General features: G+C 51.4%; 1 protein-coding gene across 1 annotated transcript in view; it reads left to right on the top strand.

Moving 5' to 3' along the window:
* Stk10 (serine/threonine kinase 10) overlaps positions 1–13,505 on the top strand; it is a 99,751-nt gene that overhangs the window by 56,432 nt on the left and 29,814 nt on the right. The window contains 5 exon segments of the mRNA XM_038326235.2: positions 2,800–2,825; positions 2,827–2,876; positions 3,923–4,118; positions 4,616–4,699; positions 13,015–13,161. Of these exon segments, the coding sequence (XP_038182163.1) occupies positions 2,800–2,825; positions 2,827–2,876; positions 3,923–4,118; positions 4,616–4,699; positions 13,015–13,161 (503 nt within the window).

Raw genomic sequence — 13,505 nt, 5'->3', positions numbered from 1 at the left:
AGGGAAAGGATCTCAGGACTAGTCCGTCTATATGGTAGAGTCTGTGATATAAAGACTGCCTGGAGTGGCGTCAGCGTGGGAGCTGAGAGAACGGAGATGCGTAGAAGAGGATTGGCTGTGCGTGCGTGCGTGCGTGCTTGTGTGCTTGTGTGTGTTGCTGCCTACCGCGATGACCAGAGTTCCATTCCTGGAATTCACGTAGTGGAAGAAGAGCGCTGACTCTTATAAGTTGCCCTCTGTCCTCTACATGTGGAATGCTCGAGAGCTCACACAGACACCAGTGTTCTGAAGTATGGGAGTATGGGTGTGGGCTTCTCACCTTCAGTAAGACATACATACCCCCAAGTATAGGCATAGCTCCTCCAGGGAGAGGAAGCCGTTAACTGTCCTAGAAATGGCAGTGTTCACCCTTTGGTGACTGAAGATACACCTCAAAAGGTTGCTGAGAAAAGAAATTTCCTTTTCTCTCTCTCGCTAAGAGAAATCTGTGTGGTGCATCTTAGTTAGGGTTCTGTTGCTGTGATGAAGCACCATGGCCAAGCACCTTGCGGGTTGGGGCATTGATTTCATCTTACAGCTCGTAGTCCATCATCCAGAGAAGTCAGGGCAGGAGCCGAGGCCATGGAGGGCCGCTCACTGACTTGCTCATCATGGCTTGTTTAGTCTGCTTTCTTATAGAACCCAGGATCACCAGCCCAGGGGTGACACCCTTCCCTATCCATGGGCCAGCCCCCCCATCAACCATTAATAATAAAATTATTATTAATAATAATAATTAATAATAATAATAATAATAATAATAATAATAAATGCTCTACAGACTTCCCCACAGGCAATCTGAATGGAGGCATTTTTTTTTCCAACCGAGGTCTCCCTTTCCAAAATGACCCTAGCTGTGTCAAGTTGACATAAAACCCACCAGCACGTGGTAGCTCTGGAGATTCCTTGGATGGGCTTAGAACTGGATAAGGTCAAACGAGGCGCCGCCAAGGCTATACTAGGGTGTGGGTTGTGTGCTTTCCCTGTAAATGTGCCTTCTGGTGAGATCCCTAGAAAACTGCCTGTTTAGGTTGGCAGCGGAGGAAGCCCTTGAACAGTGAGTTAGCTGTGCTGGAATGAATGTTCTTGTTCAGCCGCCGGTGAGGGATTCCCACCAGATGGTTCAGAAGGGTTCTCCTCTCTCTCCTCGTGTCCCTGGAGTTTCCCCTGCCTTTCAGTTCTGCCTCAGAAATGTCTCCCTCAGATCTCGACCAACCCAATGGCCCCAGTGCCCAGCACGTGGCCCTTTGCTGTCCCTCATCAGTGAGAATCCTGTCCCCCAACTGTTTCCCCAGGAGTCCTGCCTTCAATTGTGTCCTCTCTAATCCTACCCCACACGATACTGTCCTCCAGTTGTGCTCCCAGGAATCCCACCAGATTGGTCGAATGTGTCACACTGGAGTGACATGCTGCATGAGTTGCCTGGCGGGAAGGCCATCTCAGCAATGGGATGGCACCTGGAACATTAGGATGCTCGTATGTGTTGGTCTTAAATGAATGGGTGCCTCCGACCCTCCCCTGTGCCTCCTCTAGGTGACCCTTCCTTCCCTCACCCCCTGACTGCTTCCCAGGTCACACCCTATTAACACTCCTATGTCCCCCCACTGCCTCCTTTACCTCCCTCCCTTCAGCTGAAAAAGCTTCTATTGATTGGCTGCTCTCTTTCCCTGGCTGAGCCTGGTTTGCCTCTGTGTTCCCTATGGTTCTTCTTCAGCCAGCCTGGCTCCTGAAGGTGCCTGGGGAGTCTTGAAAGAGCCCAGCCAAGAGGAGCCAGCACCCCGCTCTGCCTGGGCTCCCCTCTGGTTTGAAGCTGTGAGTCTGGTGGAAGTCTGGTGGAGTTCTTAGGATAAGTCACCATCCTCCAGCTGAGAGCCATCTCCAGAGCGCAGCTTGGCCACCAGGAAATGTGGCCTCTAAGGCAGGTGCCTAGAAGATGCTTCCCCTTCTAGATCCTTCTCTTCATCCTGGATGTGGGAAGGCATGCTGATGTATTGGGTGTGTTTAAAGAGAACTCTTACTGATTTATTTTTCTTAGTCCTGAAAATCATACGTATTTATCATAGCAAAGTTTCATAATCCAGCAAGTGGAAGGCGCCGTGTCCTGTCAAACCACCCACACTAGTGAAGCATCCTATCACGTTTCCTCCAAGGCCGTTTAGTGTGCATGTTTGCCCTTTTGTGGTGAGCACGGTTGTGTCCGTGCCGCACACACGACTGTGTAACCTTCTTTGCTCCGTTAACCTGATAATATTAATCACATACCGATAAGTATAAAAATAAAGTACTTTATGTGAAGCGTTCTTCGTGATATTTAAAAATCGCTGTGCTGCGCATGCTCAGTAAGTACTTTGTGTGGCTTTTTTTTAAAATGTGTGAGTGTGTTACACCATCTTTAAATTCTTCTTGAAAAAGCTAAAAAAAAAGCAAACAAACAAAAAAGCCAAGTGGTGGCACATGCCATTAATCCCGGCACTTGGAAGGCAGAGGCGGGCAGATCTCTGTGAGCTCGAACTTGGTCTACAGAGTGAGTTCCAGGACTCCACCGCCCCACCAGAATCTGGCTTTTTCAAAGGCTCTTATAGTTTATTGTCAGAGTACCCAGCTCAGCAGCAAGCTCACTTTTAGCTCTCTCGTTTGTTGCATACAAAACGTCCTGTAGGATGCATCCCAGAATCTGGCATGAGCATCCCTGAGCCCACACCTAGGACTTGGGTGGAGAAGAGTCCCTCAGCTGTCTTATCTGAGGTTTTTATTTTGCAGCTGATTTCGGTGTGTCTGCCAAGAACCATGAAAACTCTGCAGAGCGAGATTTCCTTCATAGGAACGCCCCCCTACTGGTGAGTTGGTGAAGCCTCTGAGGAATTGATGGACAGGCTGACTATCAAAGTCCTGACTCCGTGGTCCCTCGGGTGGATTTTGTGTGGGGCAGTGGTGCCATTTTCAGGGTCCCCCCCCCCGCCCCATAGGGAGCCCCTCAAGTGTGGATCCAGCCTCCACTTTTCTGCTAGGACAAGTTTCCTTAGTTTCCCCAAACCTCATCCATGAACTGGGCTTACAGTGGAAAGCCCCCCATTAATAAACTAAACTGAGTCCCTGAAAAGGGCTTCAGTTCTTGGTTTGATTTACTCATGTTCTGAGTTCAGAGTGCTGAGCTACGGGTGGGGGCAGAGGAACAATGTAAATTCACTTCCTGCCCTCATGAGAACTCTCCCTGGGCCTGTCTCACCTGTTGTGTTTCCTTTTTCAAAACTCTAACTTAAAAAACATCTACGAAACGAAAGCTGTTTGGTAGAGGAAGACACCCGAAGTCTCACGTTGGCCTTGGTCTGCAGACGCACCCCACGCTCCCACACATGCAGTGCGCGCATGCTGTGAGCGCCACCCCAGCCCAAGGCTCTCTTCCTCAGTTTCACACCTGATTACTTTGTATCCTGTTTTTACAACTCACTGTGGTGTTCAGCCCCTTTCTGGCTTGCTTATTACTCTAAACTCTTTCTCTCCCACCCCACCCATTATTCCTTTCTCTTCTCTCCCATCCTCCCCGTTTCTCTCTGTGCTGACCTGTTCGGTTTACCCCAATGTCCCACCTTGTTTTTTTTGCTAGAACCTTCCCCCCTCTGCCCTCACCCACCTGCCCCTTCCCCCAGGACTCTGTTCTGGATTTCGGCTGCCACCTAGTGGTAGGTTCCAGAAACTGCAAAAGGCCGTGGCAGGGGCTCGTGAAGACCCTTGAGGAAGACAAACGGATGCCAGTAATTCATATTACTGCCTTCAAACGCTGCCAACCTCCAGTGTGGAGCTGGCAGTGTTCCAGACCCTGAGGCTACAAGCAGCACTCGCAGGGGCCCGATTCTGAGCCCTTATTGTTCCTTGGTTGGCTCAGGATGGCCCCTGAGGTGGTGCTCTGTGAGACCATGAAGGACGCGCCCTATGACTACAAGGCTGACATCTGGTCCTTGGGCATCACGCTGATCGAGATGGCACAGATCGAGCCCCCACACCATGAGCTCAACCCCATGCGGGTCCTGCTCAAGATTGCCAAGTCGGACCCTCCTACGCTGCTCACACCCTCCAAGTGGTAAGGGGAGAGTCATCTGGATACTTATAAAGAGTCTGAAGTCACTCCAAGGGGACCTGAGCCTTGTGGCACTGGGGTGTAGGCATGCAGTATCTAGCTCTTGGCTCAGCGGACTCCAAAGTCAGGGGGATGCTGGAGCTGGGGTGGGGAGGGGGCACCTCCAGGCCTTTCTGAGCTGCCCACCTGAACTTTGTATAGGAGACTTGAGAGGTGAGATTCCCTTTTTGTCCCAGGACACGGAGAACATAAATAGAAGCCCAGCAGTCACGTGACTCGGGGCTAGGAATGGGGACTTGGGTTCAGTCTCTGTTCCCTTTGTCTTCTATGATGAGAAGGGTGTCACGTAGCACCCGTCTCCTCTTTTAGGCCACAGAGGCCCCTTTGTTCTTGGGAGTGTTGTTTTGGGGCGATACCAAATCCTGGGCACGTGGTGACTGTGTTTTGGCCCACTTCTTTCTCCTGTGACTGATGTTTTTTTTCTGACCTGTCCCCCCAGGTTCTGTGGAATTCCGAGACTTCCTGAAGATAGCATTGGATAAGAACCAAGAGACCCGGCCCAGTGCTGCACAGCCTGCTGGAAGGGTTGAGCTGGATGGGTTAATAACAGCGAGCCCCGGAAGGGTGGCTGTGAAGATGAACGGGCATACAGTCAAGTGCTTAGCTCGGCTCTGAGGCGCTGTGCTCAAAGAATGCTTGGTGTGTCCAGCGTAGTTTTGAAAACTGAAAGGAGACGGGGTGCGATTGCACACACCTTTAAGTCGAGCCCTTGTGAGACAGAGACAGGATGAGCACTGCAAGTGCCCGGCCAGCCAGAGATATGCAGCAAGACCATCTCAAAGAAAAAGAAAAAGAGAAATGGGCCCAATGCTAGGAGACTCCGATTTTCCTTTCATACGCCTGATGCAAGATCAAGTGCGTGGTCTTCCTGGCTGCCCTTTCTCAGTGATCTGTGCTGATATACGGGATGGGGGGCTGCAGGCACTGTCAGATGCAAAGGCCCCAAGCCACTTGGGGCCAGCTGCTTGCTGTAAATAGCACCTCCTGGGCTGGGGCATCTGGCTGGCCTGACATGGGCAGGTCAGAGACCAGCTGTCCCATCCCACATGGCAGCCCGGAGCCTTAGCTGGAGCCAGGAATTTCCACTTCCTAGCTGAAGCGGTGTCTGCCAGGGGATTCTTAGTGTGTAGTGGAAAAGAGCACAGTGTAGAGGGGAGGGTGGTAGAGGGAAGGAGTTCAACCTCAGTTTACCCAGCGGCCCTCAGACCTGCTGGGAATTCCCCAGTAAACTCTTTCTGTAGTGGGTTGGAAAAACACACTGATCTGCTAGACCTGAGGTCACCTAGTTAAACTGTGGGCACCTCGGCCCTGTGTCCGTGGCTTCTGGGGGGGGGGGGGCTGTTCCTCTTAGTCCTACTGTGTCCCACATGGCTGAGCCACTCCTGCGCCCGGGGACTGATGGCTCAGTCATTTCATCTGCACGAATGTCACTGGGCCAGTGTCCTGCTGCTGTTGGCAGCCTAACCCCGAAAGCAGGCACCTCCAACCAGGTGTGCCAGGAGTTCTCTCTGTGCCTCAGTTTCTCCTCAGTCCAGTGGCTAGCCGGCGTGAGAAAACATTCCCCTTGTTCACATTCTGGCACTCACCCACAACCACTTGGCAGCAGTTTCCATGGTTCGGATAGTAGCAGCAAGCTCAGGCCTTGTCTGTCACTCCCGTTGTCCCAACAGGGCTGGCTCCTGCCTTTCCTGCCCCTCCCTCCCACCGCTCACTCCCTGTCTGCCTCCTTCCCTTACCTGCCTCGCAGAGCAGATGAGGATGAGCGTAGTGAGCGCTGGGGCTTTCTGCTCCCCTCAACTTGCTGTGATGATCAAAGCCAGCCTATGGGGACCTCTGGCTTTGAGCCTCCAGCTCATTTACACTGACCCCCAGACCTTTGTCCCTGAATCTTTTTCGGATGCCCAGAGCCACTTCAGCCGTTGCCACAGCCACACAGAGCATTCGGATCCCTCCTCAGGCACACTCTGCGGTGGCTACCCCGTCTCCACCCTGGCAGCCTGGTACTCTCTCATTCTCCACATCCCTCCTATCATGGATCCTACTTCCCTCTGCCTTCAGAGAAGGCCCCACCACCTCCACGGCGGCCACCGTCAGAGCTGCCTTACCCTTCACTCAGTCAGTGGCTTCCCTACTGGGTGTTGCGCTACTTCTGAGTCTGTTCTCAGAAGCACCCAGTGAGCAGGATTCCGGCCCTACCCCCTAAACACAGCCCCTCGGTTAGCACGGCTTGTACTTGCCCTTCTCACTGCAGAGGACAACAACCAGGTGAAGGCACAGCCTGGCAGGAAGGATTTGTTTTGGTTCCTGGTTGTGGGGGGTCTCAGTCCACCAGGGTGGGCAAGGCCTGGCAGCTGGAGGGGACTCTGGTCTTGGCCATGGTGGCGCATAGAGAGCTGTTTGCATGGCATAGGAGTGAGGGAGTGCCACTGTGAGCAGGTGGGTGCCACCCTTCAAGGGGTCCCTCTAGTGACCTTCCACCAGCCACACTGCACCCCTAAAGTTCCCACAGCTTTCACGATAACACCACAAGCTGGGGATCAAGGATTCCGAAGTTGAGGGGCTGGAGAGATGGCTCAGTGGTTAAGAGCACTGACTGCTCTTCCAGAGAACCCCGGGGTTCAATTCCCAGCACCTACATAGCAGCTCACAACCGTCTACGATCTGACACTCTCACACAGGCAGACATGCGGGCAAAACACCAGTGCACATAAAATAAAAATAAATCATTTGAAAAAAAGAAATATTCAGAACATGAGCCTGTCAGGAACCTTTTAGATTCAAACCCTGACAAGAGTGTTGAGTCTCTGAGGACAACAGCCTGGCTCACAGACGTCTCCCCAGGGCAGTGCCTGGCATGTCGGGAGCCCTTTGCAATTGTTTGCTATGGAAGTCAACGTAATGTTTAACCTGATTAACATTGGCAAACACTCTGTCCGCGTCAGCTGCTGTTCCTGACACTTAGCAGATGTTAAATAGGGCAGTATCCACAGCACTTGGTGTAGTGGGAGCTGAGCATGCTCCATCACACAGGTAAGGTCTTGTAAAGGACAGCTGGTGACTTGACTCTGAAGTCTGTGCCCTTGACCATTCTGGGAAGCTGCTTCTAATGAGCAGAGGAAAGAAACACGTCCCAAAGAGGGGCTGGAGAGATGGCTTGGTGTTTAAGAGCACTGGCTGCGCATCCGTAGGACCCGGGTTCAATTCCCAGTACCCACATGGCAGTTCACAACTGTTTGTCACTCCAGTTCCGTAGGATCTTTCGTTCCCTTCTGGTCTCCACAGTCACTGCATGCTCATGGTGCTCAGACGTGCGCAAATAATAATAACTCGTACACATAAAAATAAAGGTCAAAAAAGAAACAGCGAGGAAGGGTGCAGGCTGGGGGGGCACACTTTCATCTCTCTCTGTCACGCACACATGTGCGTGAGTGCGTGTGAGCACACACACATGCTAGTGGTTTCTCAGTGTAGAAAGAACATAGGCTCACTTGAGAAGGGCATCTGTTTCAGTGGCAGCAGAGATCCTGGCCAAAGAAAGGTGCCAGTTGGCAAGCTGTTTGCTGCCACCTCCATGCTGGCAGCTTGAAGCCCTCAGCAGAGCTGGCTCTGAGCAGCCATCCCTCTTCCTGGAGGGGTAGACAGTGAAGCCAGCTCTGATCTGCCCTTATGCCTGGACCAGCCTGCATGGATTAGCCTGCCTGGTGCGGCACATGGAGTGTTTGCCCAGTGTCTGACCACCCTGGGAGATCCCCAGGTCCAGCTCTCTGAGGGTCTCAGCATTTGAGTAAGACAGAGAGACTTCTCTCCACCCGCATCGGTGAACTGATGCGGCGCAGGCCACACTGCCTGTTACTCTTGACACACATCAAGGCCTGGTCAGCCTTGGCAGGGCTGCCCACACACCAGCCACCTGCCCGGGGCCCCCTGCAGGGAGCTGCCCTGTTTAACTGGCCCTCCGTGAAAGACTGTCCTCCATCCCCTCCTCCTAGGGACCCGAGGCTCTGGGCAGGCAGAGCAGATGGTTCTCCTCAAGAGCTGCTAATTTGGTCAATATGTGGGGTGCCCTGATGAAAGCCTTGTACCCTCAGAAACCTAGGCCTGCATGGTTTCTGCCACCTCTGCTTTAGCTGCTACAGTGCAGTGTCCTGTGGTGTCCCTCTCGGGTCATGTGGTACGGAGCTCAGAAGCTGTGGGGATCTTGGAGCTACTCCTCATTCCCAGAGAACTGTGCTCTGGTAGAGAATGACTAGGAGGGCAAAGAGGCTGCATGGCTTGTTCTGAACCTGCTGTGGTGCTGCTGCTGCTGGTGGCTATGGTAGTGGTGATGGCAGTAGCAGTGGTGATGGGGATCGTGGCTATGGTGATGTGGTGATGATGGCAGTGATGGTGGTGGTGATGGTGTTGGTGATGATGATGATGATGGTATTGGTGATGATGCTATCAATGATGGTGATGATGGTGATGGTGATGATGCTATCGGTGATGATGGTGGTGGTGGTGATGATATCAGTGATGATGGTGATGATGTCAGTGATGATGATGATGATGTCAGTGATGATGGTGATGATGTCAGTGATGATGGTGGTGATGATGATATCAGTGATGATGGTGGTGATGATGATATCAGTGATGATGGTGATGATGTCAGTGATTTTGGTGGTGATGGTGTTGGTGATGATGGTGGTGGTGGTGATGATATTAGTGATGATGGTGATGATGGTGTTGGTGATGATGCTATCAATGATGGTGATGATATCAGTGATGATGGTGATGATGTCAGTGATGGTGGTGGTGATGATGATGATATCAGTGATGATGGTGATGATGTCAGTGATGATGTCAGTGATGGTGGTGGTGATGGTGTTGGTGATGATGGTGGTGGTGGTGATATCAGTGATGATGGTGATGATGGTGGTGGTGATGATGCTATCAATGATGGTGATGATGGTGATGATGATGATGCTATCGGTGATGATGGTGGTGGTGGTGATGATATCAGTGATGATGGTGATGATGTTAGTGATGGTGGTGGTGATGATGATGATATCAGTGATGGTGATGATGTCAGTGATGATGGTGATGATGTCAGTGATGGTGGTGGTGATGATGGTGATATCAGTGATGATTGTGGTGATGGTGGTGGTGATGGCTGTGATAGTCATGATGGTAGTGATGACTGCTGGTGGTAGTAACGTCAGTGAAGATAGTGATGGTAAAGATGGCAGTAATCGTGATTCTGATGATGGGGTTCTAACGGTGATGGTGGTTGTAGCAATGATAATAGTGGTAGTGATGGTGCCGATGGTGATGCTGGTGGTCGTTCTGGTGATGGCAAGAGCTGTGCTGTTTTGAACACTCACTAGAATACATAGGACAGCCACACTATTATCCCCACTCCACAGATGAGCAAACGAAGGCACAGGGAGGGTCTCTTGACACACCCGTGTTGACAGCAGGAGCTGGATTTTACCCAGGTGGCTTAACTCCGTCACCTACTCAGCACACTTTACCCTGCACGTCCTATTGACCAGTTGGTTAACTCTGTGAATAGCCCACTCGGGACTTCTGGAAGCATGCAGCAGCCAGAGTAACACGCTACTGGGTAGCAGAGCCTCTGAGAATAAATAGGGAATGACTCTTCTCTGGCCCAGGTCATGCATGTGCTCTCGACCGCCCCAAGCAATGTGTGCTGCTCTCACGGCCCCAGGCCATGCATACAGCCTAGGCTCCCTCTCAGCTCCTTTGTCTGTCTCCCAGGCATTGCTGGAGGCCCTCCTGCTCTTCCTCCACCCTTTAAGCCCAGACCTACCTCAGGGTCTATGAAGGCCATACCTTTGCCCAACACTCTGTACCCGGAGTTTTCCCTGCTTTCTCCCACAGGTCCCCTGGGTCCCTGCTTGAATGTGACACATCCCCTCTCAAAAAGCCCCAAGAAGACATAGGAAACTTGTGCCAGCCTGACTGTCATTCTGCCATGGGCCTTCTGACTCCTTTGGCAAGAGGCCCGACCGGGCCCTGGCACATGAGGTCACATCCTTGGAGTTGCTGCGTAGCTGTGTCAAGAAAGCAGTGGATGAATGGGAAAATTCACAGGTCTACGAGATTAGATTAGCCGAGGTCAGAATGGCCTAAGAAAATGTGATGGACACAGCTCATTAAAGGAGTAATATAGTTGCAGCTTTCAGGGGAACAAGTTGAGTAGGGAGTGGCCTGCTGGCTGTCCACCAGTGACCTGCCTTACTGACTGAGTTTTATGGTGCTGGGGGTTGATCTCAGGGCCTCACACGTGTTAGACAAGCGCCCTGCTCCTGCTCTGAACCCAGACCCCAAAGGAAACTTTTATTCTTTTTGATTTTATGTGTGTACTGGGCCAGGCATGCTTGTGCCATCCTGTGGAGGTGAGAGGACAGCCTGTGGGGGTCAGTTCTTCCCTCCCGTCATCGGGGATGTGGGGACCCAGCTCGGGTCATCAGGCGTGCCTGCCAGTTGTCTACCTACTGAGTCATCTCACCAGTCCCAGGAGTGTTTTAAATGTCCAAACAGAAAGGAATGACTTCTTGTGGATTTGCCAGTTCTAAGTATGTGTTTAAAAAAAAAAACATTTCATTTGTGTGCATGGTATTTTGCCTGCATGTGTGCCTGTGTATCACATGTGTGCAGTGTTCATGGAGGCCAGAGGAGGGGCTCAGATCCCCAGGAGCTAGAGTTAGATAGAGATGATTGTGAGCTGCTTTGTAAGTCCTTGGGAATCGAACCTGGGTCCTCTGGAAGAACAGCTAGTGCTTTTAAATGCAGAACCATCTCTCCAGCCCCTCAGATATATCTTAAAGGTGTGAGAAATGTAGTTTTTTTTTTAGTTATTAAAAGACTTCTCCAACAATTTTGTTGGCACCATTCCTCCCCAGATAAGATTTCTGATGCTAGCAGTGGGTTTCATCAGAGCCTTCCCACTCACCTCAGATGAGCAGATTCCAACCCGTTGACGCCCTAAACCACTGGCATTCCTTCCCCTCTGCCCATGGTGACGAAGGGGCTGAGGAATCCCACCCTGGCCACTCCCTGTGCCAGAGAGGAAGAGAGGAGATATCTGCAGATGGTGTCTCCAGGTGCTTCTCCATGGTGCATCAGGCTGACCAGACACCCCCAGATCTTTTCCCTGGGGTTTTATAAGGTCTGTAGAAGAACACTTGCCCTTGAGAAGTTCTACTTGTGTAAAAGCCCAGAATAGAGTACAGCCCACCGACAGGAGTCTCTGCATTGCCCTTCTGAAACCAAGTGTGTATTTCTGCCCAAAGACAACTGACGTAATATGGTCCCTAGCTGCTCACTTCATAGTCACCCAGAGCAGGAAACACCTCCCTGTGCCCAGCAGCAGCAGGATGGCTAACAGACGGTGGCATGTTCCTCAAGTGACACGGTGTACTGGAAACAGAGGAGCATGGAGTAGGACTCAGTGACAGAAAGCACCGCTTAGCCTCCATCCCCAGCACGGAAGGATGGGGCCTGGCAGTGAGCTGAGCCTCGGGACATCTACTCAGGACAGTGGATGATCCTCACATCTGCCACAGAATAGAGTCTTGGGGTCTGGGGGTGTAGCTCAGTAGATAGACTACTAGCCTACTGTGCACAAAACGCTGGGTCCAGCCCCTGGCATTGCATAAACTGGGTATATTGGTGCATGCCCGTGATCCTGGCACAGGGAGGTGGAGGCAGAAGGATCAGAATTCAAGGTCATCCCTGGCTACATAGGTAATTGGAGACCAGCCCGGGCTACATAAAGATCTATTTTGAAGGAGAAAAAAAAAAGACAAGTCAGAGTGAAGCAAAGTTAGCAAACTTATTGATTAAGCAGGAAAATAATATCTGTTTAGATGGAATCACGTGACTATGAGAGGCACGTACCTGAGACTCTAATGACACTGGCCCACATAATGTGAAGAAACTTAAATTAGCAGCTAGTTCAGGGTCAGAAGGTGCTGGCATATTCCTTGTTCACAGAATTCTGTCCTTGAAGAGACTTTGTAGGAAGGAACATGGTGTAACTGTGTGTGGGAGGATATCTTAGTTGTCATTCTGTTGCTGTGATGAGATACCATGACCAAGGCAACTTATAGAAGAATGAGTTTGTTGGGGACATACAGTTTCAGAGGGTTAGAGTTCATGACCCCCAGTTAGGGGAGCATGGCATTAGACTGGCAGGCTGATGCTGGAGCAGCAGTGAGAGTTCATATCTTGATCTCAAGCATGAAGCAGAGAGAATCACAGTGGAATGGCACAAGTCATTTGAAACTCCGAAGCCCCAGTGACACACCTCCTCCAATAAGACCACACCCCCCTAATCCTTCCCAAACAGTTCCACCAACTGGCGACCAAGAATTCAAACATATGATGAACCTATAGGGGCCATTCTCAAACTGCCACATTCCACTCCCTGGCCCCCAGAGGCTCATGGCCATGTCAGAATGCAAACCATATTTAATTTAGTCTGTATTATTCCGAGTTCTCTAAAGAAACAACTGAATGGAATGAAGCAGCTGAATGGGTGAGGGCTAGCAGAGGAGAAGCAGGGCTCAAAAAGAAAATGAACACACAAATGGCACCGCCACACCATAAAAAAACACGGACTGGACTTGGTTTTACAAGGCACTTTTGAGCGAATTGTCTCATTTCATCTTTATGATTCCCTGTGGTTTCAGCATGGCTGTCCGTCCTTACCAACTTGAAGTTCACGCATTGATAGGACCACAGCCGGCCCTCTTTGCTGAGGATCAAATCCCGCAGCTGCTCCTTCCCCACAGCAGACCCCAAACGGCTCTAACACAGGTGTGTCTTCTTCTCAGCATCCCTTCGTCAGCAATGTCACCAGTAACAAGGCTCTTCGGGAGCTGGTGGCTGAGGCAAAGGCCGAGGTGATGGAGGAGATTGAGGATGCCAGGGATGACGTCAGGGATGAGGGAGAAGAGGAGGATGCTGTGGATGCCACCTCGGTAAGTCTGGGGGATAAGGAGGGGAGCTAGGGAAAGATTCCTTTCTGCCTCTTGGAGCCAACTGGCTGGGAGCCCCAAATACCCATGCCCAGGGTGCGGCTGAGCAGCTGTTGGCCAGATCCAGGGTCTTGAACATGCAGGACCTCGGGCTGTCCTAGGGTCCCTGGTCTCACAGTTCATCCCAGGAACTTCTCATAGGGAACTGCTCATCCTAGAGGGTCCCCAGTAAGTCAGGGTGTTGTCATGGAACTGAACCCCCAGGCCCTTCCCATTTATTGTCTTTTTATTTATTTATTTTTGGATTGTGAGACAGGGCCTTACTGTGTAGACTTAGCTGTCTAGGC

This window comes from Arvicola amphibius, chromosome 4 (assembly GCF_903992535.2).
Source record: "Arvicola amphibius chromosome 4, mArvAmp1.2, whole genome shotgun sequence".
Lineage (NCBI taxonomy): Eukaryota > Metazoa > Chordata > Mammalia > Rodentia > Cricetidae > Arvicola > Arvicola amphibius.
The sequence above is the reverse complement of the archived record's forward strand: the minus strand, read 5'-3'. Positions and strand labels throughout refer to the sequence as shown.